This window comes from Grammomys surdaster, unplaced genomic scaffold (assembly GCF_004785775.1).
Source record: "Grammomys surdaster isolate TR1022 unplaced genomic scaffold, NIH_TR_1.0 135, whole genome shotgun sequence".
NCBI classification, from domain to species: Eukaryota; Metazoa; Chordata; class Mammalia; order Rodentia; family Muridae; genus Grammomys; species Grammomys surdaster.
This window is the reverse complement of record NW_021604593.1, coordinates 1,440-25,280: the sequence shown is the minus strand read 5'-3', so window position 1 is coordinate 25,280 and position 23,841 is coordinate 1,440. Positions and strand designations below refer to the sequence as shown.

At 40.1% G+C, this 23,841-nt stretch overlaps 3 protein-coding genes across 3 annotated transcripts; all 3 read left to right on the top strand.

Moving 5' to 3' along the window:
* The first annotated feature begins 7,385 nt into the window (after positions 1-7,385).
* On the top strand, positions 7,386-10,173 carry LOC114617212 (protocadherin beta-2-like). Its single transcript, XM_028762737.1, has one exon. The coding sequence runs from the start codon at positions 7,530-7,532 to the stop codon at positions 9,927-9,929; it is 2,400 nt and encodes a 799-aa protein (XP_028618570.1). The 5' UTR covers positions 7,386-7,529; the 3' UTR covers positions 9,930-10,173.
* A 2,868-nt stretch (positions 10,174-13,041) lies between these two features.
* Positions 13,042-16,994, top strand: LOC114617207 (protocadherin beta-3-like). The gene has a single exon (XM_028762728.1). It carries the CDS (start codon positions 13,385-13,387, stop codon positions 15,737-15,739), a length of 2,355 nt encoding a protein of 784 aa, XP_028618561.1. The 5' UTR covers positions 13,042-13,384; the 3' UTR covers positions 15,740-16,994.
* Positions 16,995-19,933: 2,939 nt separating this feature from the next.
* On the top strand, positions 19,934-22,520 carry LOC114617217 (protocadherin beta-6-like). The gene has a single exon (XM_028762747.1). The coding sequence runs from the start codon at positions 20,111-20,113 to the stop codon at positions 22,463-22,465; it is 2,355 nt and encodes a 784-aa protein (XP_028618580.1). The 5' UTR covers positions 19,934-20,110; the 3' UTR covers positions 22,466-22,520.
* The last annotated feature ends 1,321 nt before the right edge of the window (positions 22,521-23,841 follow it).

Below are 23,841 nucleotides of genomic sequence, written 5' to 3'. Positions count from 1 at the left end.
GTCCCGTTAAAGTTCCGGTTTGCTGACTTAAAAACAATTCCGACTTCTTGTGAAATTCGGACGGCAAATGTCCGGTCCATTTCAAAAACACCTTCTGAAGCGGCAATTGCGCAAAACAATTTCAGTTCGATTAAAAGATCAGCTCAATTTAGGTCTAAACTCTTTGCTTGGTTCCTGCGATCTGTTTTTTTTTTTTTTTTTTTTTTTTAAGTCGCCGAAGAGGCACAAGAATCAAGAGAACAGGAAGTAGCTGAGGCAAACACTTCCGGGACCGTCAGTAAAATCGGTCCTACCCGGAGAAAGCGGAAGTGAAACTAGTAGACTGGAGGATTGGAGAGTTTCTGTTTGCAGGAGTGACGTCTCGCTTTAAATCATGTGATTTTAGAGGACGGAATTTAGCCTCTGAATCACTAGCTTGCAAGGATCGACTTTGGTGTTAATTGGAAAGTAAGACACTGTTTCTAAAATAAATAACATTGCAAGGAGTTACTTGTACTAGACACTTGTTTCCAAAATTATGAAATAAATGATCGCAAAAATTAATATTTATTTTATTTTTATATACATAATAAAATAAATATACAAATATTTCTATATTTATTTATAAATAATTCTACCCTATGGCTGTAGAACAGTAAGTACTATTCCCTTGTCTAGGAGAATTATGAACAAATATAGTCCTTAGGGAAAAAGCTAGGGAGGCGGAAGGAGAGAAAAGAGGGAAGGGAAAGGCAGGCAGGCAGGAAGAGAGGGAGAACGAGGAGAAATGATGATGCATCTATATCTATATATCTCTATCTCTATTTCTATCTCTATCTCTATATCTATCTGTTTAAAAAATAACTTACTACACAGTGCATACTTATAATTGCTGTTTGTCCTTTCTTTGCCAGTGTATTCTTATAATTTATTCAGAGAAGTCTTTCCTAACTACTTTAACTAGATAAAACCCCAGTTTTTAAGATTTATCTTATTTGTGTGTGTTTGTGTGCGCGAGCGCGCGCCTGCATGAGTTTATGTTCAGCTCATGGGTGCAGGTGCTCTAGTAGAGGTCAGAGAGGGCCTTGAATCTCTTGGAACCACACTTACTGACAGTTGGGAACTGCCATGTGGGTTCAGGGTACTGAAACAGGGTCCTCTGTTTTTTTAATCACTAAGCCATCTCCCCAGCCCCCAAAATCTATTTTTTTAGAGTCATGGAGCCATTGGATTATTTACTTGTAGTATTTAGACCAACTGCTAGGATACTTCATCAATTTGAAGAAGTATTATTAATTTTTTTCTTCTCACTCCCAGCTACTGAAGATGAGACACTATTTAGTTTGTTTGTAATTTCTTCTCCTCAAAGGCTTCCTCAGTTTCTTATGTGGAGAAAGCTCTCAGTAAGTTTGTTAAATAAATGAATGTTGGAAAATGCTGATACTTCAAAGGGCAAGGGTTATAGATTACTGCAAAATTTGCAGATTAAAAGTAAAGTTGGAAATAATGCAGTGTATATAGAGAGATATCAGTCTGATCTCTGTGACTCAGATTTCTATAAATAAAATATAATTATCTTTTTTTCTAAAACATTCTAAGACTGAATTTATGGGGATATGAATTAGGAGAATATCATGGTACCTATTTACATTATCCTGGAAAAGGCAATATGTCAGTCATATATACATGTGTGACTACATAATATAACGTGTTAGTGGAAAATCAGTAGTCAAACTGGTATTCAAGGGAAAGCAAGAGCTGATAACATGAAAACACAATCATGTAAAAACAACAAAACAACAACACTTGAAGCAGAAGGAATTCAGAAAGCTCTGAAAACTAAAGAGAAGTTTAGTGTGGATAGACGCCATTTATTAAGAAGTCTAAATGGAATGTGTAAAAGTAGACAGAAGCAATGGCATTTGAGGCGTGGTATATGCCTGTAATACCTGCATTCCATAGGGAAGGCAAGACAATCTTGACTTTGAGACAATCTTGAACTACACAGTGAGATCCTATCTCAAACAAACAAACAAACAAACAAACAAAGTAAAGCAAAGCAAAGCAAAAAGAAGTCACTGTAGTGATTTCAGCAGGGAGAGTATATTGCTTTGATTTTTTTAGATTACTAATTTTACAGAGTTAGGTTTCCAGCACTGCATGCATGGCATCCATGCATGCACCCATGCATGCATACACATGTATGCACAAACAATTTTTAACCAATGAAAAATAGCCATGGGTGAGGGTACTGTGACTACAGATATAAATGGTGAGAGTATTGTGACTACAGGTATAAATATAAATTGAATAATACACCATAACAACTTAGAGAAAGAATACATCAAACTTGATGCACACACAGGGTGGTGTGCAGAAGTATCCAAATACCTTTACTTCTGGTGTTCAGAAATGTAAAGATCTTCCTTTTAGACTTCAGAGATGAAACTTCTCTTTTCTTTCCCTAAATGGTGAGATAGATGATAGGTTTGTTTTATTTTATTTGGCTTTGTTTTGTTTGGTTTGTTTTTTTTTCTTTATGACTGTAGGGGACCTCAAAGTCATCTCAAAACATCCTAAGACTAAATTCTCAGTACAAAGGAGATTTATTTGTCTCTTTAGGACATGGGGCTGGGATAAAGGACAAAGATAGATAGCAGAAGAGGGAGAAAGGAAAGGGGAAGGGAACAAGGAAGAGAAGAGAAAAGAGAGAAGGGACAATGTGTAATTACACAACGAGCCTTTTTGTAACTTAAAGAGGTTGCCCATTGAAACACTGAGTACATGTATATAACAATAGGATAGTATATATACATTTGTTTTCCAAATTCAGCAAAATGAAAAAACATCCATCTGCCAGATATCATTTCTTTTGGTATCCCTAGGGTCACTATCAGAAGGTAACTGAATTTAGTTGTTTAGAGAAAACATAGGACATTTTTTCCTTTGGCTTGTTCTCAAGAGTTGGAATTTTTTTCTTTAAACCTCTTCCATTAATATGGTGTTTTTCATGAAATTTGAGGCTTCAAACACATTTATTATTAGTAGTTAGTCAGTTTCATCATTCTTTTGAGCTAATGAACATGGCAAACATGTATGAGAATGAATACGAGTAATAAAATAATGAATGGTTTATATTTCTGATGGCCTGTTGCAACTGTATAAATAATAGTTATTTCTGATTTATCAAGTACAAATTCAGCAGTCTTAATCCAGAAATCTGTTCTATATATGTCTTCAAGTTTTTATGTTGTTTCTGAGCTAAAAAAAATCAATTCCGTAGTACTATCTTCCTTTTGGTTAATGAGCCCAATAGAATTGGCAATAGAATTGCCCAATAGAAGGCAAAATGACCAAAATACAATCAAGTTTAGGATCAATTTGACCCACATATGCATCTTGCAGTCTTTGTTCTACAAGAATTAACTCTTTTCTGCTTCAGCTGTTAGACATCTTGGACTGCTTAAATTTAAATCTCATTGTAATGTTTGAAACAAATTATTTAACCCATATGTACTTAATCCAATTGTAGTCCTCAGCCAGTTAATATCTCTCATTAATTTTTTTGAAAATCATTAAGTGTTTTCAATTAGTCCCTATTGATCTATACCTTTTTTGGTCGAATTTTTTGTTGATTAAATAGCCAAAAGAACTCAGTCAATCTCCTCTTTGTATTTTTTCTGGAGTAACCTGTAATTTCTAGTATGACAGAGTTCTTTGTATTAACTTAAACATGTTCTCTAAACTTTTTTGTTAGAACCAACCAACAAAATGTCATCCATATAAGGATAAATGATAAATTGAGGCAATTGCTTCCAAATGATTTCTAGTGGTTGTTGCCCAAAATATTGACATAAAGTTAGACTATTTAACATTCCCTCTGGAAGTACCTTCCAGTGGATGGACTTTTTTCAGAATAGGTATTAAGAGAGCAAACCTTTCTCTATCAGGCTCATGCAAGGGTATTGTGAAAAAGCAACTGTAAGCAATATTTTAAGTCAATTATTATTATAGGGCATGATTTCAGTAACACTTGGTAAAGGAAATTCAGGCTGTAAAGTTCCATTGGCTGAGTTACTTTGTTAACTGCTCTTAAATCTATTATCATCCATTTTTCTGATTTCTTTTTTACATCAAGCACATGAGAATTCCATGGGCAGGTAGACTCTTTTATATGTTGAGCTGTTCTTTACCAGTTGTTCAAGTGCCTGCAACTTTTCTTTTGTTATGGGCCAGTGCTCTTGCCATACAGGTCTGTTTGACAACTATTTTGGGGGCAAGCTGTTGGTATGTCAGCAGTGGTCCCTCTTATAAATTTGGAAATACAATCCCTGCGATGTTCTATGTTGGGGCAATGGACACAGCTTTGTCCATTATCAATACTTTCCCCAAGAACTTATCACCCCTTATTTCCTATTTGCTGTCCAATTCTGTGTAGCCTAAGTATGTACCATTTCTTTAACAAATGGAGAGTGCAAGCCATACAACATGATAGCCTCTTTAAAATACTTTAGATATAGCATTTCTATCAGACTCAAAGTCAACTCATTATAGGTAGGGCCACCATCATTAGCAGGCATATGCTACACAAAGACTGGGAAAGCTGAAGATGCCTGTGTAGGCCCAAGCAAATCCTCTGGTGATGCACTCAGATGAACACTATCTGGTTCTACTTGTACCCTTCTGCTGCCCTTCCAGCCCCTAGCTTCACAGAGGTGCTCTGAGTATCTGGCAGTAAAAGTGCATGGAACAGGGCAAGGCAGCAGTTAACTATCCAGCCTATTGCATTTCCCTTTTTCATCATGCAGTACATTCCTGGTCTCAGACATCAAGCCTGATCCCTGTTGTTCTCCTACCCCTGGCTCTTATTGCTCCCCAAGCACTTCTACCTCTATTCACAAACTCTCTACATGCTTAGCCAACTCTGTAATCTTCTCTAACAAAAGAGAATTGACAACTTTACCTCCAACATTTTTCAAAAGAGTGTACATGAAAGGCACAATAAAACCCCTTCTGGGAACAAGGTAGGAAACTATCTAGCAGCTGTATTTGCTATTTTGTCATTCTCCTTAAAGAACATTGCCTCATAGACAGGAGAATTTGAGAACAAACATTTTTTTTTGTTAGAGATAGTAACTTAGATAAGGTTATGATTATTAATTAGGACACTGAGATGCCACCTAGTTTTCTCCATGCTTAGACTTTACTTGATTCTGGTAAGTATCAGTTGAGGTTTCCTCTTCCTAAAGGACTCTGGTTTGTGCCAAGTTGACAAAAATCAACCAGAACAATGTGTATATAACTGTCACATAAAAAAAGCTATTTTGTTTTGATGGAAGATAAAGTTGTGATTACTGTATATTTTTTCTAACTTTTTACACATAAGTATTTTCTCTACATAAGTAGGTTTTTTTCTATAATGTAGTCACTGTACATGCTAGTGGGTTTCTTTCTTTCTTTTCTTCTTTCTTCTTTCTTTCATTTGTCTTTTCTTTTTTGAGACAGGGTTTATGTAGACTTGGATCTCCCAGAACTCATGCTGTAGACCAGGCTGGCCTTAATTCATAAAGATCCCTCTGCCTCTGCTTCTGCCTCCCAAGTGCTGGGATTAAGGGTGTGCACCACCACTGCCTGGTCTGGTAGTGGGTTTCATACGGACAATTTTAATACATACATATAATCCAGTTTAAGCATATTCTCCCACATCTCCATTCAAATCTTTTCCATTTACTTTCAATATTATTATTATTTCATTCTACTATTTTTTTTCTAATTAGACTTCTAATTTCCTGTCATATATACTTGCATGACTAAAGCAAGGATTACTGTAATTACTGTAATAACTTTGTTTTGGAGCAATTCTGGGTCTTACAGAAAGTCAGTACCTAGAGTCCCCTCTACCCTGTCTTTTCCACTACGTCCCCCATTATTAACATAGTACATTTGGTAACACTGCTGTCCTAATATTGATACATTCTTGTTCACTAAAGTTCAGAGTTCACATTAGGATTGACTTTTGTTGTACAAATCTATTAATTTTTTTACAAATGCATACTGTCATATATCTACCGTTATAGTATAATTAAGGAAATTTTCATTGTCTGAACAATCCTTTGTTTTCGCTATTTATACTCATTTTCCTCTTCCCCGGTAATGAGCATCTTTTTAATGTTTTTATAATTTTGTTTTTTCTAGAATATTATATAGTTAAAACAATATCATCTTTCTTTTTAAAAACATGTTTATTCTTTTGAGAATTTTACGCAGTGCATTTGTATCGTATACATCCTCACTCCTCTCTGTAACTTCTCCCAGATCTACCCCCATCTCCTTACCTTCTCCAACTTTGCACACTGTTTTTCGTATTCAATAACCCATCCACTCCAATTTGTGCTGCACATCCACACCTGCTTGTGATCCATCCACTGAAGCATCATCTGGCTACCAGAAGATGATAGTTTACTCTTAAAGAAAACTGACTCTCTCTCCCCAAAAGCCATCAACTGCCCGTAGCTTCTCAGGGGTGGGGAACTCATGACCCCCTTCCAATCCATGCTAGAATGTTCACTTCTCCCTAACTGAGCTTTTTTTTTTAAAGATAACTTTTAAACTTAGCAATAAGTTTCAACTTATATACCTTGAATTATAATTTAATAAACCATCTCTTAAAGACTTTTAAAAAGGTAATTAAGGACTTTTAAATATTTACAATGCATTTGTGATTGTGAGCTTATTAACTTTGATAGATGCAGCACTTTAACATAGATATATCAAAGTCTTATCTGTTAGGAAGGAAAAGGAAAACACCGACACTGACAAGCAGAAATGATCTTATTACGGAGTGTTTTGTGAGACTTGGTCACACCCCATTTCGGGGACATGTGGGTCTCAAGCAATGCACAGAGGAAGCATACATGAGGATACATCTATGCCCACTAGGGCATTCTCATTAAGTTCTGTGCTTTTCTTGGTCTTCTGTTGAGTCTTTGCAGCTGAATTTGATGTTAGAGTAGTAACCTAACCACAATCTAAATGTGGACATACTCAAGTTCTGAAGAAATACTGGGAACTTCCTAGTTAAAATCTATGGTACCTTAGTCACCCTCTCAGTCATAAAGTTGATTTCCCTCAAACCCTCCTAAATCTATGGAAAAAAAAACTTAAGTACCTTGCCCATGCCTTACATACCACTGTAGAAGCAATGAGAGCCTTGAAAACACGAACAAGACATTGATATATTGAAAATTTGCTATTTAGATGGCCATTAAATATGAACGTGAATTCTTAATGCCTTGGAGAAAACAATGCTTGAAAAGAACGCAGGGTGGCGCTTCAGCCTCAGAAATAGAAGGAACCGGAGATCAGCCCGTCCAGAAGCCAGACCACTAAAGGGAGGAGTTGGGGAGAGGAAGCCTTCTAAGGCATTCGTTCCGGAAAGTCTTAGGCCTGGGGGTTGTGGACTTGTCCCAGTGTCTGCAAGATATTTGCAGAGCGAGTCAGTGACAACGTGAACCACGACTGGAGCGAGTTTGTTGGGAGAGCAGAAAGTGATGGAGGCTGGAGAGGAAATGGAGCAAATCCTGAAAAAAAGGCAAGTCCTCCTGTTCTTTGTTTTGTTGGGCATAGCTCAGGCTGGGTCCACAATTAGGCGCTATTCAGTGGAGGAGGAAGCAGAATACGGTTTTTTTGTGGCAAATTTGTTAAAGGACCTGGGACTGGAGGTAGAGGAACTCGCTGCGCGGGGACCACAAGTCATTTCCAAAGGGAAGAAATTGAACTTAGAATTCAATAGGCAAACAGGAGATTTGTTGTTAAGGGAGAAACTGGACCGGGAGGAGCTTTGCGGCCTTGCTGAACCCTGTGTGGTACCTTTCCAGGTGTTACTGGGAAATCCTTTGCAGATTTTTCAGGCTGAGCTACAGATTAGGGACATAAATGATCATTCTCCCATTTTTCTGGATAAAGAAATCATTTTGAAAATTTCAGAAAGTACTGCTTCCGGTGCTACTTTCCTAATAGAACGTGCTCAAGACTTAGATGTAGGAAGCAACAGTCTCCAAACTTACACGATCAGCCCCAATGTCTATTTTCATCTTAATCTACAAGACAGTCCTGATGGCACAGTATTGCCACAGCTGGTTCTGGACAAAGTGCTGGATAGGGAGGAACGATCTGAAATCAGATTAGTACTCACAGCGATAGATGGTGGGAATCCACCCAGGTCTGGCACAGTCCAAATCCTTATTGAAGTCTTAGACATCAATGACAATGCCCCCGCGTTTTCAAAGCTTCGCTATGAGGTTCAGGTACCAGAGAACAGTCCTGTTGGATCCCAGGTTGCTACTGTCTCTGCTAGAGATCTAGACATTGGGGACCATGGACAAATAGCTTACGCCATTTCTCAAGCCTCTGAAGACATTCGGAAAACGTTTCGAATGAACGCAACATCCGGAGAAATCCTTTTATTAAAGACACTGGATTTTGAATCCATCCAGACATATCCAGTATATGTTCAGGCTACAGATGGTGGGGGACTTTCTGGCAGCAGTGTGGTGTTTGTTCAAGTAATGGATTTGAATGACAACCCTCCAGAACTGACTATGTCCACATTTACCGATCACATGCCAGAAAACGCCCCGGAAACTGTAATTGCCGTGTTCAGTGTTGCAGATCCTGACTCTGGAGACAATGGAAAAATGGTTTGCTCCATCCAAGAAGATCTTCCTTTTATTCTAAAACCCTCAGTTGAAAACTTTTACACGCTTATGACAAACACAGCTCTGGATCGAGAGACCAGGTCACAATACAACATCACCATCACTGTCTCAGACATGGGCACACCCAGGCTCACAACCCAGCACACCATAACAGTACAGGTTTCTGACGTCAACGACAACTCCCCCGCCTTCACCCAAACCTCCTACACCATATTTGTCCGAGAAAACAACAGCCCTGCCCTACACATAGGCACCATCAGTGCCACAGACTCAGACTCAGGCTCCAATGCCCACATCACCTACTCGCTGCTGCCGCCCCACGACCCGCAGCTGGCCCTCGACTCGCTCATCTCCATCAACGCAGACAATGGACAGCTGTTCGCGCTCAGGGCACTGGACTACGAGGCCCTGCAGGCCTTTGAGTTCCATGTGGGCGCTACAGATGGAGGCTCGCCGGCGCTCAGCAGTCAGGCTCTGGTGTGTGTGGTGGTGCTGGATGACAATGACAATGCACCCTTCGTGCTCTACCCACTGCAGAATGCCTCTGCGCCCTACACTGAGCTGCTGCCCAGGGCTGCGGAGCCTGGATACCTGGTCACCAAGGTGGTGGCAGTGGACCGTGACTCTGGCCAGAATGCCTGGCTGTCATTCCAGTTGCTCAAGGCCACGGAGCCCGGGCTGTTCAGCGTGTGGGCTCACAATGGTGAGGTGCGCATCACCAGGCTGCTGAGTGAGCGCGATGTGCCCAAGCACAGGCTACTGCTGCTGGTCAAGGACAATGGAGATCCTCCGCGCTCTGCCAGTGTCACTCTGCAGGTGCTAGTGGTGGATGGCTTCTCTCAGCCCTACCTGCCTCTGCCAGAGGTGGCGCGCGACTCTGCGCAGGATAAGGATATGCTAACACTCTACCTGGTCATCGCCTTGGCCTCCGTGTCTTCTCTCTTTCTCCTGTCTGTACTGCTGTTCGTGGGGGTGAGGTTGTGCAGGAGAGCCGGAACCACCTCGTTGGGTGGCTGCTCTATGCCTGAAGGCCACTTTCCTGGCCACCTGGTGGATGTTGGCGGCGCGGGGACCTTATCCCAGAGTTACCAATATGAGGTGTGCCTGAATGGAGATACTGGGACCCCAGATTTCAAGTTCCTAAAACCAATTATCCCCAGTTTTCTTCTTCAGAGTTCAGAGAGAGAGAATGATACAAACCCTAGTTACAGGGATAGTTTTGAATTCAGTTAAACATTGGTGAGGAAATACCAAGTCTAGTCTCAACTAAACCTTGAAAGGCCTGTTTGTACTGCTTTGACAACTGAAGGTTTCTCTTCTTTGAAAGTAATGATCCTACTCCAATCCTTTGCATGTTCCTGGTATTTCTAAAAATCGTAAGGTATGTGGAAGAAGGAATATAAATGCTGATTGGATTCCAATTTTAGTCTTGTAATTTTATTTGACTTACAATGTGAAAGTGAAAATTGTATTTTCAGAAAAAATTTGGGTGGGGGTCCTCACTTTGTATCCCTGGCTGTCCTAGAACTCACTATGCAGATCAGGCTGGTCTCTAACTCACAAAGATCCCCCTGCCTCTGCTTCCAGAGGGCTGGATTTTGCTGGTACTATGCCCTGAAAAAATAAGTTAGTGCATCATCACCGAAGTTTAACTTCTCCAGTTCTGGATTATTCTTAAATGCTGTCTAAAAATAATTCATTTCATACTCGAGCTGTAATATTTTGTAGCCAAAACTATTTGTGTTTATTTAGTCTCTTGACAATGTAACTTTTATCTTGGGAGCCGATGGTAAATTTTTACATGAGTGTGAGTAGCATAGCACTCTTCCCATGCTTATCTACATGTGTATTTTAAAGTACCAGCATACAAAACTTATGTTCCTTTAAAGGTTGTGGAAATCCTAATTGCTAGGTTTAATAAAGTGTTCAAATTATAAATGCAAAACAAATTCAGACAAAATCATATATTGCTATTGAAAGGGTAGCTAATGAATACATGCATAGTGGTTTTCAAGGGCATAGTGATTTTTAATGTTTTATTTCAAATAACCTTTCAAAATTCTTCTGCTGAAACTCAATACTTCTTAAAGATTTTTTTGAGACAAGATCTTATCATAGTCTTGAGCTTGTGACAGGTCCCTCCTACATCCAGAGTGTTGGGATCACAGGCATTGCACTGGCATTCCTAGTTAATTAACCTACTGGGTACTTTAATATAAGTGAACTATATATATACAATATACAAAAGATCCTATGCTTTTATCTTTTACCAACCTAGAAAATTTGTATGTAGCTAGGCATTCCATTCTCAAAAATTTGGGGGGGGGAATTAAAGATTCAATTGGGAATAAGTCCATGAGAAATGTATGTGTCTCCATAAGTCCTTGGATGAATAATGTGTGTGTATCCATAAGTCCACAAGCAGTGTCCGTTATCCTTTTTATTAATTTTCTGGACAGACTTGTTCTATTTTCCTCTTTTGTACCATAGACTTTTCAATGCTTATTTATATATAAAGGGTTGTGATGGGCCAAATGAGTTGGTCAACAAACCAGAAAACTGAGTTTCATCCCCAGACACACACGATGGAAGTATAAAACCAACTCCTCAAAGCTGTGCTCTGATTTAAAGACACACACATACACACTCACACACAATCACACACATACAAGTAGTGTTTAGAAATTTAAGTTTTTGAGTTATGTTTATGGGTAGCTCCCACTTATTTCATGATTAGCATAGACACCAGGATATTTTAAGTTCCTAATACTTTTTGACTAATTGATTGAAGAGTTGTTTTAGTCGTGACATACTGATAATTAAACATGGTAAGATGCTTAATGAACAGAACTTTTGCTGGAACCAACTATTCTGACATACACCGAGTAATCTGATCTTGCTTTAGTTTATTGAAATTATTCCATTATCACTATTTTTCAACATAGCTTTCCTTTTTCTCTCTTAATGATTAATTCAAGTTTCCTCTATTGTCCACTGGCTTAATGAATGCAGAATTTCTGGTATTTAATTTTATAATTTAAATTTGCTTCTATGTTTCCAAAGTTACTCACCCAACTTCCTTCACTTGTTGTAGTTGAATTTTTGACACACCTCATATAGAAAATTTAATTCTTAATGTTTTCCAACATATTATTCATTTTTGCATAATTTTATGTACATTTGGGTGAGATATACTATTAACCTTATAGAATTTGAATATCTTGTTTTGATATTGGCAGTGACAGAAAGGACCATCTTAGTATCAAAAATCTTTAGTTAATCAGTTCATCACATGTAGGATCCTGGTTAGGTGACCTCCAGTGACATCAACTGTTTCAATGATCACCAACTATCTTGCTGTTGCTATCAAGTCAAATAGCATAACATAGCATTATAGAAATATTGCTGCTATTTGTTTTAATGTCAGTCATATTAGGAATAAGCTCAGTGATGAGCCAGTGCACCATACCCATGATACTCGGGTAGAGAGCTAGATTGAACACATCTTATCTGCATTGCTTCATCTTTTTTGCCTTCCTACAGCCTTACAATAGCTTCTCTGTGCTCTCAGAATAAAATACAAGTGCTTATAATTTCCCCTGGGTTTTACTTTACTGATCTCTGTAGCTCTTGAGACACTACACTACTGTCCTTTATTATCTAAATTACCTATATTTACTCTCTCAGGCTCTTCAGGTGGTTGTGTCACCTGTTATGCTTCTGATCCTTCACAATCCACATTCAAGGCAAGAGTTTTCACAACTACTCCCCGTTAAGTTTGGTGCACAGCACATTTCCTATGTCACACATTTCACACTGCTTGAGCATGTTTAAAATTTGTACACCCTATTAGATGCGGACCTATAAAATTTGTAGATCTAATCTTGCAACAATTATATGCATAACTTCTACAAATTAAATAGCTGTCTGGTAATAAGTTAATACAGGGTAAGCTAATAGTTATTATATTTCTGTGGAAGAAGAAGAAACATTCTTAAGTATTCCATGGCCATGAAAATATGGAAGCAATTATGCATTCTCAGCCATCCGACATCAGTGTCATATTTTACTGCCTTCACTTTTCTTAGTGTTTCTCCTACTATTACTGCAACTCACACATTTTACAAATAATGTAAAATAAATAAAACCACAAAAGGAGAGATAAGTATGTTATCACTTAAATTCTTTTAAAACTTGTAGGTAGTAATTACGGATGAGGGTAGTATCCTAGCATGTGTACATTTGTAATGTAAATCATGTAAATTAGGACTTTTACTAGAGGAATATAAGTCCATTTAGTGCATTATACTGGTCTAGTTTATGTTCAACTTGTGTGGTACAAGAAACTCCTTCAGTGGGGTCAAGAGATTTGATAAGGTTAAAAAAAAATCCCACATAAATCAAAACCAGTAACAGAACCAGTATCTTTTCTAAGATTTTAAAACTGCGAACGAACGCATGGTGGCGCTGTTGACTAAGACGTTGTACACTCAGTACTCAGAGACTCACAGAGCAATTCGATGATGTAAAACCACCGCTTGTATGAACCTGAGTAGATTTTTAAGCACGAAAATCGGAATCTCGGAAAACATTAGTTGTTAGGCTGTCTCCAAAAGACTTTGCTTTTCACAGAGAGATATAAGGCCCCTCTTGGTTACAAGCCCTTGGAAATACACCGCAGAAATACAATGGAGGCCAGAGAAGAACGCTTTCTTAAACAAAGGCAAGTCTTGATTCTCTTTGTTTTTCTGGGTGGGTCTCTTGCTGGGTCCGGGTCTAGGCACTATTCTGTGGCCGAGGAAAAAGAGAGGGGCTTCGTAATAGCCAATCTAGAGAAGGATCTGGGGCTCAGTGTAGAAGAACTGGCTGAAAGGAGAGCTCAAGCTATCTCCAAAGGAAACATACAGTATTTTAAGCTCAGTCATCAGACCGGAGATTTGCTCTTGGTTGAGAAATTGGATAGGGAGGAACTGTGCGGTTCGACAGAGCCTTGTGTGCTGCACTTTCAGATATTGCTGCATAATCCTTTGCAGTTTATTACAAATGAGCTTGAGGTCGTAGATGTAAATGACCATGCCCCAGAGTTCTTTGAAAACGCAATGCAGCTGAAAGTCCTGGAAAGCTCCCCACCTGGGACAGTGATTCCTTTGGGAAATGCTGTGGACTTGGACGTGGGAAGAAACGGACTCCAGAACTACACGGTCTCTCCCAAGTCCCATTTTCATGTTCACACCCGCCATCGTAGCAATGGAAGGAAGTATCCAGAACTAGTTCTAGTCAGAGCTCTGGATAGGGAAGAGCAGCCAGAGCTCAGTTTAACTCTCACAGCGCTGGATGGAGGATCCCCACCTCGTTCTGGAACTACCCAGGTCCACATTTTGGTCTTAGACATAAATGATAATGCCCCAGAGTTTACACAGTCACTCTATGAGGTTCAAATTTTAGAGAAAAGCCCTGTTGGCTGTGTCATTACCACTGTCTCTGCTTCTGACTTAGATACGGGAAATTTTGGTGCAGTATCATACACATTTTTTCATGCTTCTGAAGAAATTCTCAAAACTTTTCAACTAAACACCACTACTGGTAATATACAACTACTTAAGGGTTTGGATTATGAAACAATTAATACTTATGAGGTTGACATAGAGGCCACAGACGGTGGAGGCCTTTCCGGGAAATGTACAGTCATAGTTCAGGTACTTGATGTGAACGATAACCCACCAGAACTGACACTGTCATCAGTTAACAGTGTTATCCCCGAGAATTCGGGAGAGACTGTGGTGGCTGTATTCAGTGTTTCCGATTTAGACTCTGGAGATAACGGAAGAGTGACATGTTCCATCCAGAACGATCTCCCCTTCATCCTGAAGCCTTCTGTAGAGAACTTCTATACTCTAGCATCTGAAGGAGTTTTGGACAGAGAGAGCAGAGCTGAATACAACATCACCATCACTGTCTCAGACATGGGCACACCCAGGCTCACAACCCAGCACACCATAACAGTGCAGGTGTCTGACATCAACGACAATGTCCCTGCCTTCACCCAAACCTCCTACACCATGTTCATCCGCGAGAATAACAGCCCCGCCCTGCACATAGGCACCATCAGCGCCACAGACTCAGACTCAGGCTCCAATGCCCACATCACCTACTCACTGCTGCCGCCCCACGATCCACAGCTGGCTCTCGACTTGCTCATCTCCATCAACGCAGACAATGGGCAGCTGTTCGTGCTCAGGGCTCTGGACTATGAGACCCTGCAGGCTTTCGAGTTCCACGTGGGCGCCACGGACCGAGGCTCGCCCGCGCTCAGCAGCCAGGCTCTGGTGCGTGTGGTGGTGCTGGATGACAATGACAATGCGCCCTTCGTGCTCTTCCCGCTACAGAATGCCTCTGCGCCCTACACTGAGTTGCTTCCCAGGGCTGCGGAGCCTGGATACCTGGTTACCAAGGTGGTGGCAGTGGACCGTGACTCTGGCCAGAATGCCTGGCTATCATTCCAGCTGCTCAAGGCCACGGAGCCTGGGCTGTTCAGCTTGTGGGCGCACAATGGCGAGGTGCGCACCACCAGGCTGCTGAGCGAGCGCGATGTGCCCAAGCACAGGCTGGTGCTGCTGGTCAAGGACAATGGAGAGCCTCCGCGCTCTGCCAGTGTCACTCTGCACGTGCTAGTGGTGGATGGCTTCTCTCAGCCCTATCTGCCCTTGCCTGAGGTGGCGCGCAACTCCATGCAAAACGACGTGGACTTGCTCACGTTGTACTTAGTCATCGCCTTGGCATCTGTGTCTTCTCTCTTCCTCTTGTCTGTGGTGCTGTTTGTTGGAGTGAGGCTGTGCAGGAAGGCCAGGGCAGCTTCTCTGGGTGGCTGCTCTGTGTCTGAGGGACACTTTCCTGGCCACCTGGTAGACGTCAGCGGTATGGGGACCCTGTCCCAGAGCTACCAGTATGAGGTGTGTCTGACGGGAGATTCTAGGACTGGTGAGTTCAAATTCCTGAATCCGGTGATACCAAACCTGTTTTTGGAAGAATCTGAGAGAAGTTAAGGGAAGTCCCCACTGTAGGAGTAGCTTTATAGTCAGCTAAGGATTGTAAATGGCCCATCATCTGTCAGTTCTGGTTAACTTCTTATTCTAGTTATTCTTTTAAGAAGTTGTACTATCTAAAATTTTTCTCTATCAGTAATTCAGCCCATGGTATCCCAAATAGCTTTAACCTTGTTATGTTCTTATTAATACTAATTTTCTTAGGATTTTGTAGTTGTGTCTATTATATATTCATTTTCTCTATATTTAGGCATGTCTGAGTGATTATTATCATAACAGTTAATGAAAATAATGTCTTTACAACAGTATGGAACTTTTCAATGCACTTAAGAAAAATTAAAATTATGTGTATTTGCGACACATATCTTTACTATATAACTTTATGCATTTTCAGGCTACATTGTTGGGAGTTCGTTGAGTTCTTGGCCTTTTTAGGTTAAGCAATCTGAAAGCTGTAAAATCTACCACACTTTTTTTCCCTAAATTGTATGCAAACACATACTTTATTAAAGCATTAGTGCATGGACATTGTGCCCTGTTCTGTTGTGAGCACTGTGTATCCAAAAGATTGTTATGTGCATTTGTTCAAAGGCATGCCATAGGTAGTAATATTAAACTCCTCAAATAATTATTATACAATAAAAGTTTAGAAGACAATATGATATACTTGATCTTTTTTGTGAAGCCTGTCTGTTAAACCACTGGTTTGACACAATCCTTTATAAAACATCATATTAGAAACAGAATTATGAACCAACTTTCTGTGAGTTAGTTGAGGACTCTTGAGGGTATCAACTTTCTGTTTCTACTTCCTTCCTTTACCACATGGGTGGAAGTCTAAGTATAGTGAACAGACTGTATTTTCTTGGAATCTCTTTGTTTCCTCTTCCTTTCAAAAAAGGAAATTTCTTCTGAATTTCTCTTATGTTTGATACTGATTATTGGCTAATCTCAGGTTTTTACTTTATAGTGCTTGATAGTGATGGTAAGTTTTTTGATCATTAAAATAATTTTTGGTGTTTAATTTCCCTTTTGTTGCCTAATGCAGCCTTCAGCTATTATAAATTACCTTAGTTTTTAGATTAGGAAAGTTTTATTTGTATGAAGTATATATTATTTTGAGCATGAATACTCAAGAACAATATCTCACTTGTCTGAATAATAATTGTTTGTCAGGTCCAGCAAGCCCAGTGAAGCTGTCATGTAATTTATAAGTAGACTTATATTGTTCTGACTATAAAATGCCTCGAACATTTTTGACAGAAAAAAATGAGCCATTTAAAACCTTTATGAACTAATATTGATTTTAAAATATTATGAAGCTATCTTTTTCTCTTAGAGAAAGACAATAGCATCACGATCCACAATAGCTTTTATATAATTTTACAAAATTCCATAGAAAATTTAAGGCACATGTCCACAAAACAAAAATTCAAAATCCAAAACAAAAATAAAAACATATGGCCAAAAAGATCCAGATATTAGAAATTAAAATGCCAAATAGTTTTTAATGTATAGCTATTATGTTAAAATAAGAAAGTATATAAAATAGATAAAAGGAAATTTTATCATCAAGTCAAAATCTCAAACTGTAGATTTTGCAGCTGAAAAAAAATGACAAAGAACTAAGTTGTTTAATGGAATAGCTATAAAAACATAGGGAAAGTGGATGCAAGATGATTCCAGGAGAAACATCCAAACAGAAATAAAACATGATTAAAATATAGAAAAGAATATTGATAACATTTGGGATATAAAGAAGTCCTCTAACTGTAATCCTACCACTGTAGGATTGTGATCGTATAACTTGTAATACAACAAGTTGTAATCACACAACTGTAATCCTAGAAGGGATGAGAGAATTTTAAAAAGGACAATGAACAACAACTACTAAACTGGTAAAAAGTCCTGTACCATTAGAGATTAGTGAGAAACAGACAGAACAAATAAAGGACAGAGCAAGGAGGTGTGTCACAGGAAGGTTGTTAAATACCAAGTCAAATAGGGAAAAATATCTTAAAGCAACCACATGAATGTGATAAAAATTATTTTAAAAGAGATTCTACAAAATGGACAGCTGTTTTAAGCATAAATTATGAAGCTAAAGACAAAGCCTTTAAAGTCTTGTAAGTTATTTTAGAAGTACAGTTATATTACCAGTGCGCACACTCTTCAAGAATGTTTTCCAACAGAGAATTAAGCAGTTTTAATCAGCACCAAAAGAAGTGGTTTTTTTGTGTGTGTAATTCATTAGATAGAAAGGCAACGACCTGTTGCACGGCAATCACAGAACCAGACTTGAGAAATGGCCACTTTGTAGACCAGTGAGAAGCATGTATGTTGCACAGATTCTCCTCGGGCAGTTTTAGAGTCATCACCTTTACATCCTGCTGAAGTTATCAAACATTCTTCCTGTCAATCAAGGAACAGGTTAAATGGACACATTTCTTGTCAGGGGTCTTCATCAGAGTTGTTGGTAAAATAAAATCACAGGAAATTCAACCCCCAAATAGAGCCAAGCACTTCTGCAGAGGCTAAAGAGACATGTTCTGTAGGAAAGATGGCTTCTGGTTCCTTTAGATGGAAACCATCCTGTGTCTCCTTTTATATCTATCCTTATACTGGACACTACAGTGACTCGTCCCGTTTGTAAGGTCAACATTCCTGAAAGTCTCTTCCATATGCATCTAGAAAAGAAGCCCTAGTTCTGTCCATAAAGGAAGCTGCTGCACCAACCTGTGTAAAACTCACTTTCTGACTGATTTAAAGGAAAAGCTAAACTGGTAAGGATTATCTCTTCAGGAAAACAAGCAGCGGCTAGTTCAAAGGCAGCAGGAACATGTACACATGTGCCGTGCCCAAAGTGATGCTTCGCACCTCAAATCAGCTGCTGAAATACTGCAATAAACTAAAACATGGAGAAGATCAAAATGTGCCTCAGAGTAAGGAGACGCCATACAAGCATCACGGCTTTTACAGAGGAATGGATTCAAAAGAAAATAGGTAAAATTCACAAAAAGGGATCAGAATGAATTTTAGAAAGAAAACTGGAAGAATATCAAAAGCAAACATAATGAGACAGATGAACCCACGAGAAGCTAACACTGTACTTGTATCAGTGCACATAGAACAAGAAGATGGGAACATGGATTTCCCAGATGTGATCCTGGTAACAAGGTACTTTGCTCAACCAGAGCTTGACTCTCCCCTCTCCCAGCAGTCAGAGCTATAGAGATCAATGGTTGTCCTAGTTGCATTGATATTCCTCTCTCAGCAATCTGATTCATGAAAAATTGCAGTTCTAGCATCATAAGAGATCTTCTGGGTGGGTGTGTGATATATGTCTTTAATCTCCAGAACTCAGTATCAAAGACTGGTAGATTTTTATTCTTTTGAGTTTGAGGTCACCCTGGTCTACATAGTGAGTTCCAGGGGCTACAGAGAAAACTGTCTCAAACAAACAAAAACAAACAAATCTTTTGAAAGAAATATAAGCCTTGGAATTATCTCACCAAGATAATGAAGGCAGAGAACAATCTCAGGACAGTTCATTACCTCTGGTCAGTGTACGTATTGCTAACCAAGAACTCTCACTATTTCAGAATGCTTTAAAGTCCTTTTTCATTTCCACTGAGGAAACAACTTCAAAAAACAGCTTCATTTTGCCCTCTTTCCTGTAAAAAGCAGATGAGAACATCTATGCTTTTGTTGTAATTCACATAACATTTCGTGAAGTTCATATTTTGTTGTAAGTGGCTAGGCCATTAGCATCTACCTGTTCCTATGGTTGTTGGCAAAGATGAATGAATTTATCAGTTAGATCCACAAATGTTACAGAATAAATTTATACTTAAAAGTAACAAAACTGGTATTATAATTTTTGAAAAGTCAGGAGAGGTAGTAGTCCAATTTAACAGTCACAATAACTTTGAAGCATTTGTATGTTCTTTGGAAGTGGAGCCCCCAAATGAGAAGCTTTAGTATTTTTTCAGGCAGGTCTCTAACACTTTGAATACCAACTGTTAAAACAAATAAAAAGTGAAATAAATGGATTTTAACAAGGGAATGAAAAAGGAACACAAAGGAAAAAGGTACATGCAATAGTGAATGAGGACGCTTGGTGGCGCTGCAGGCTAAGCGTACGAATAATGGGCTCTGCAGCTGCCCTGGAAGCCATTACTGAGAATCAGAACTTACACCACTCCCTAAAAGACAGTAGCGTTCACTTTGGATCTAAGAAAGCAATCACCAGAGAACGCATAGCTCCAACAGGAAGCCAACGAGTAAAATTTAGTTCTGCTATTTCATTAAAACACGTGTGTGGATTCTAACACTTTAAAGACACTGAACTTTCTGGATCCAGGGTGAACAATGGAGACAGCGCTAGCAAGAACATCACAGCAAAGGCAAGTTGTTTTTCTTACTGTGTTGCTGCTTTTGTGGGTGTCTAGTTCTGAGGCAATTAGCTATTCCATGCCAGAAGAAACAGAGAGTGGCTACTTGGTGGCAAACCTGGCAAAAGATCTGGGGCTCAGGGTAGGAGAACTGGCCTCTAGAGGGGCAAGGATCCACCACAGAGGAAACAAAGAGCTCTTGCAGCTGGATGCAGAGAAAGGAAATCTGTTCTTGAAGGAAAAACTAGACCGTGAGGTGCTGTGCGGAGTGACAGAACCCTGTGTGCTGCACTTCCAAATCATACTGAAAAACCCTGTGCAGTTCTTCCAAACCGACCTGCAGCTCACAGATATAAACGACCATTCTCCAGAGTTCCCTGACATGGAAATGCTCCTAACAATCCCTGAGAGTGCCCAGCCAGGGACCATGTTTCCTCTGAAGGCAGCTCAGGACCCTGACATAGGGAGCAACGCTGTTCAGAACTACACAGTCAGTCCAAACCTCCATTTCCACGTCGTTACTCACAGTCGCTCAGATGGCAGGAAATACCCAGAGCTGGTGCTGGACAGAGCCCTGGACAGGGAGGAGCAGCCTGAGCTCACTTTAATCCTAACTGCTCTGGATGGAGGTGCTCCACACAGATCTGGGACTAGCACGGTTCGAATTGAAGTCATGGACATCAATGATAATGCTCCTGAGTTTGTACAATCTCTCTATGAGGTGCAGGTTCCTGAGAACAGCCCCCTTGATGCTTTAGTTGTCACTGTCTCTGCCAGGGATTTAGATGCTGGAATATATGGAAATATAGCCTACTCTCTGTTTCAAGGTGATGGAAATTCTCAACCATTTGTAATAGACAAAGTCACAGGAGAAATACGTCTAAGCGAAAAGTTGGATTTTGAGGTAACTCCATACTATAGTATGGAAATCGCAGGCACGGATGGAGGGGGCCTTTCAGGAAAATGCACTGTGGCTTTACAGGTGTTGGATGTGAATGATAACGCCCCAGAGCTGACCATCTCCACACTCTCAAGTTCGATCCCTGAAAACTCCCCGGAGACTGTAGTTGCTGTTTTTGGTATTTTTGATCCAGATTCTGGGGACAATGGAAGGATGGTGTGCTCTATTCAGAATGAACTTCCATTTCTTTTAAAGTCCACATTTGAGAACTATTATACTTTAGCGACAGAGAGGCCACTGGACAGAGAAAGTATAGCTGACTACAACATCACTATCACTGTCTCAGACATGGGCACACCTAGGCTCACAACCCGGCACACCATAACAGTGCAGGTCTCTGACATCAACGATAATGCTCCCACCTTCACCCAAACATCCTACACCTTGTTGGTCCATGAGAACAACAGCCCCGCCCTGCACATAGGCACCATCAGTGCCACAGACTCAGACTCAGGCTCCAATGCCCACATCACCTACTTGCTCCTGCCCTCCCAAGACCCGCGACTTGCCCTTGCCTCGCTCATCTCCATCAATGCTGATAATGGGCAGCTGTTTGTGCTCAGGGCATTGGACTACGAGGTCCTGCAGGCCTTCGAGTTTCGCGTGGGTGCCACAGACCAAGGCTCGCCCGCGCTCAGCAGCCAGGTGCTGGTGCGGGTGGTGGTGCTGGATGACAATGACAATGCACCCTTCGTGCTCTACCCAATGCAGAACACCTCTGCACCCTGCACTGAGCTGGTGCCCAGGGCTGCGGAGCCTGGATACCTGGTCACCAAGGTGGTGGCTGTGGATAGCGACTCTGGCCAGAATGCCTGGCTGTCTTTCCAGCTGCTCAAGGCCACGGAGCCCGGGCTGTTCAGCGTGTGGGCTCACAATGGCGAGGTGCGCACCACCAGGCTGCTGAGCGAGCGTGACGTACCCAAGCATAGGCTGTTGTTACTGGTAAAGGACAATGGCGATCCTCCGCGCTCTGCCAGTGTCACACTGCACGTGCTGCTGGTGGATGGCTTCTCTCAGCCCTACCTGCCTCTGCCAGAGGTGGCGCTGGATCCTACACGCGACGAAGATAATCTCACGCTGTATCTTGTCATCGTCTTGGCATCTGTGTCATCTCTCTTCCTCTTTTCTGTGCTGCTGTTTGTTGGGGTCAGACTGTGCAGGAGGGCCAGGGCAGCCTCTCTGGGAGGCTGCTCTGTGCCTGAGGGACACTTTCCTGGCCACTTGGAGAACGTCAGCGGTATGGGGACACTATCTCAGAGCTACCAATATAAGGTGTGTCTGATGGGGGAATCTGGGACAACAGATTTTAAGTTCCTGAAGCCTAGCATTCCCAACAGTCTGATTCCAGACAATTACATGTTGAATAGTTAAAATTACAGAAAATTCTTAGGCGTCATTAAGATAAGGGTAAGTAGCAGTTGCTTGGATGTCGGTATATTTCTGGTAATTAGTAATATTTCCTTGAGATTACATTTTATTTCTATGTGCTCTTATTTTCACATAATCAGTTAATGCTTCAACTGCCTCTTGTCTTGTTAATGCAATCTTAGCGTATATTTTCTGTCACTCAGCAGGAACTAGGAAATATCACTCTGCTGGTGATACCTGAAATAGTTTTAAAATCTAATCTAATGTAGTGTATTTGACAAGCAATGCAGAATGCCAAACATTTTCAAAATTTATCTGTAATAGATTCTTCTTTGGTTTTCTTAGGACATATGCTAACTATACAATGTGGTGGGTTTGCTGTGATGTTTGCATACATGTAGACAGTGTACCTTGTTCATACTCAGCCCTAATTGTCAGCCTCCCCCTGTAGTTTCACATCACCTAGACGTGAAAATGATCTTCTATTGTCATTGTGTTCCGTTCATTTTCCTGCAAACAGTTTAGTTTCATTCTTCTTAATGGATTAGTAAGATTACAATGTGTGGATTGCAGGTATAGTTCAGTTGGTAGAGTGCTCGCTTAGCATGCACAACATCCTGTGTTTGACGGCCAGCATCACATAGCAAGTTAAACTCATCTGTGTTATATGAGCCTCTGTCTTTCAAAACAACAAACAAACAATAAAAAAACTGCATTTTACAAATAAGTACATTTTCTTTATTCATCCATTACAATAATCTTAAACTGTTTCCTCAATAGTTAAGTAAAATGTTAACTAGAGATGTTTTCTTTAAGAAATATAACAGCTTGAACTCTTTTAAAAAGAACAGACTTAATTCCTCTCTTTATCGACATGTGTTACTAACATTTTTGAGACAGGGAATCTCTACTAGTTCTGGCTGTCCTAGAACTCGCTATGTAGACTGAGTTGGTCTCACAGAGATCCACCTGCTTCTGTGTCCTGAGCATGGGGATTAAAGACATGCTCCGTCGGGCCCAGCAGCAATCAATATTCAATATTTCACTTTTATATAGACCAAAGGGTAAAAACATTGATAAATTCACTGGATTACGTTTAAGCTTTCAGTCTTCAGGATTGTTAAAAAGCATATTCAAATAACAAGAATAAATTAAACATATGTCTTTTAAAACTATTGAGCAGTTTTTTCATATGATTTGGTGAGGTGTATAGTTAAATGCCACTTTAGTTTATAAATTTTGAGTTGTAAAAACCCATGGGATAGGTTTTAAAGTACTACAATAGAGACAGTGTTCTGTTAAGTACTACTGCTTACTAATTCCCATTTCCCATATATATTGTGACTTAGGAGGAAATATTTTCTTAGCTTCCTTCAAGC

What these genes read in the sequence shown, in the direction of transcription:
- LOC114617217 (XM_028762747.1), top strand. Translation starts at nt 20,111, where the DNA reads ATGGAGACAGCGCTAGCAAGAACATCACAGCAAAGGCAAGTTGTTTTT.
- LOC114617212 (XM_028762737.1), top strand. Translation starts at nt 7,530, where the DNA reads ATGGAGGCTGGAGAGGAAATGGAGCAAATCCTGAAAAAAAGGCAAGTC.
- LOC114617207 (XM_028762728.1), top strand. Translation starts at nt 13,385, where the DNA reads ATGGAGGCCAGAGAAGAACGCTTTCTTAAACAAAGGCAAGTCTTGATT.